This window comes from Arachis ipaensis, chromosome B08, assembly GCF_000816755.2.
Source record: "Arachis ipaensis cultivar K30076 chromosome B08, Araip1.1, whole genome shotgun sequence".
NCBI lineage: Eukaryota > Viridiplantae > Streptophyta > Magnoliopsida > Fabales > Fabaceae > Arachis > Arachis ipaensis.
This window is the reverse complement of record NC_029792.2, coordinates 114,424,376-114,425,058: the sequence shown is the minus strand read 5'-3', so window position 1 is coordinate 114,425,058 and position 683 is coordinate 114,424,376. Positions and strand designations below refer to the sequence as shown.

The following is a 683-nucleotide window of genomic DNA, read 5'->3' as shown; positions in this document are numbered from 1 at the left end:
GTTTATACTCTCTATAATTAATATCGTTAATTTTTTTTACTTCGCAGTTGCCTTTATTGAGATGGAAGAAATCTACAATACTTACAGTGATGGGTAACACACTTTCTATGGTGATATCATTTAATCTTGGTCCCTTTTTTCACATGAAGGTATTATCATACTAAAACATATTACTATTTAGAAATATATAATAGCAACTTTGGATTGTACTACTCGAATACATACATGATAAACTATTTTGATTCTTACTAAGCTTTCATGGAAGTCTAATTAATGTATACCATGCTCCATGCGTGATTTAGAGTGTGCTCAAGAAGGCAGCTATCTTTCCAAGATCACTAGTTTTTGCCACTGCAGTCATGGGCCTTTTCTATGGAATTATAACGTTGGCAAAGGTAAAATTTTTTAGGTCCTCAAAATAAACATTTAATTTATACACAAGCATTTGATATTGCAAGGTATTTAGTAACCTTATCTAATAATACTATTTTGTGAAATTAATTAAATAGGATATACCTGACATCGAAGGAGACAAAATGGCAGGCCTCCGAACTTTGTCAGTACGCTTGGGTCCTAAGAAGGTATGTTATATTCTTATGTCATATGTTATTATTAGATGTCAATCACCTATAACTCAAACGGCACATCTCTTCCTTTCTGAATGAGAAATTGAATTTAAGTCT

General features: G+C 31.8%; 2 protein-coding genes across 4 annotated transcripts in view; both read left to right on the top strand.

The window, feature by feature from the left end:
- Positions 1-683, top strand: part of LOC107613595 (naringenin 8-dimethylallyltransferase 2, chloroplastic-like) — a 45,024-nt gene that overhangs the window by 365 nt on the left and 43,976 nt on the right. The window lies entirely within an intron of this gene.
- LOC107613594 (naringenin 8-dimethylallyltransferase 2, chloroplastic-like) overlaps positions 1-683 on the top strand; it is a 6,078-nt gene that overhangs the window by 3,140 nt on the left and 2,255 nt on the right. For all 3 annotated transcript variants that reach the window (XM_021109752.1, XM_021109753.1, XM_016315672.2), the window contains 3 exons: positions 48-149; positions 303-395; positions 510-581. In XM_021109752.1, coding sequence (XP_020965411.1) covers positions 48-149; positions 303-395; positions 510-581 — 267 coding nt within the window. The remainder of the gene's footprint in view (positions 1-47; positions 150-302; positions 396-509; positions 582-683) is intronic.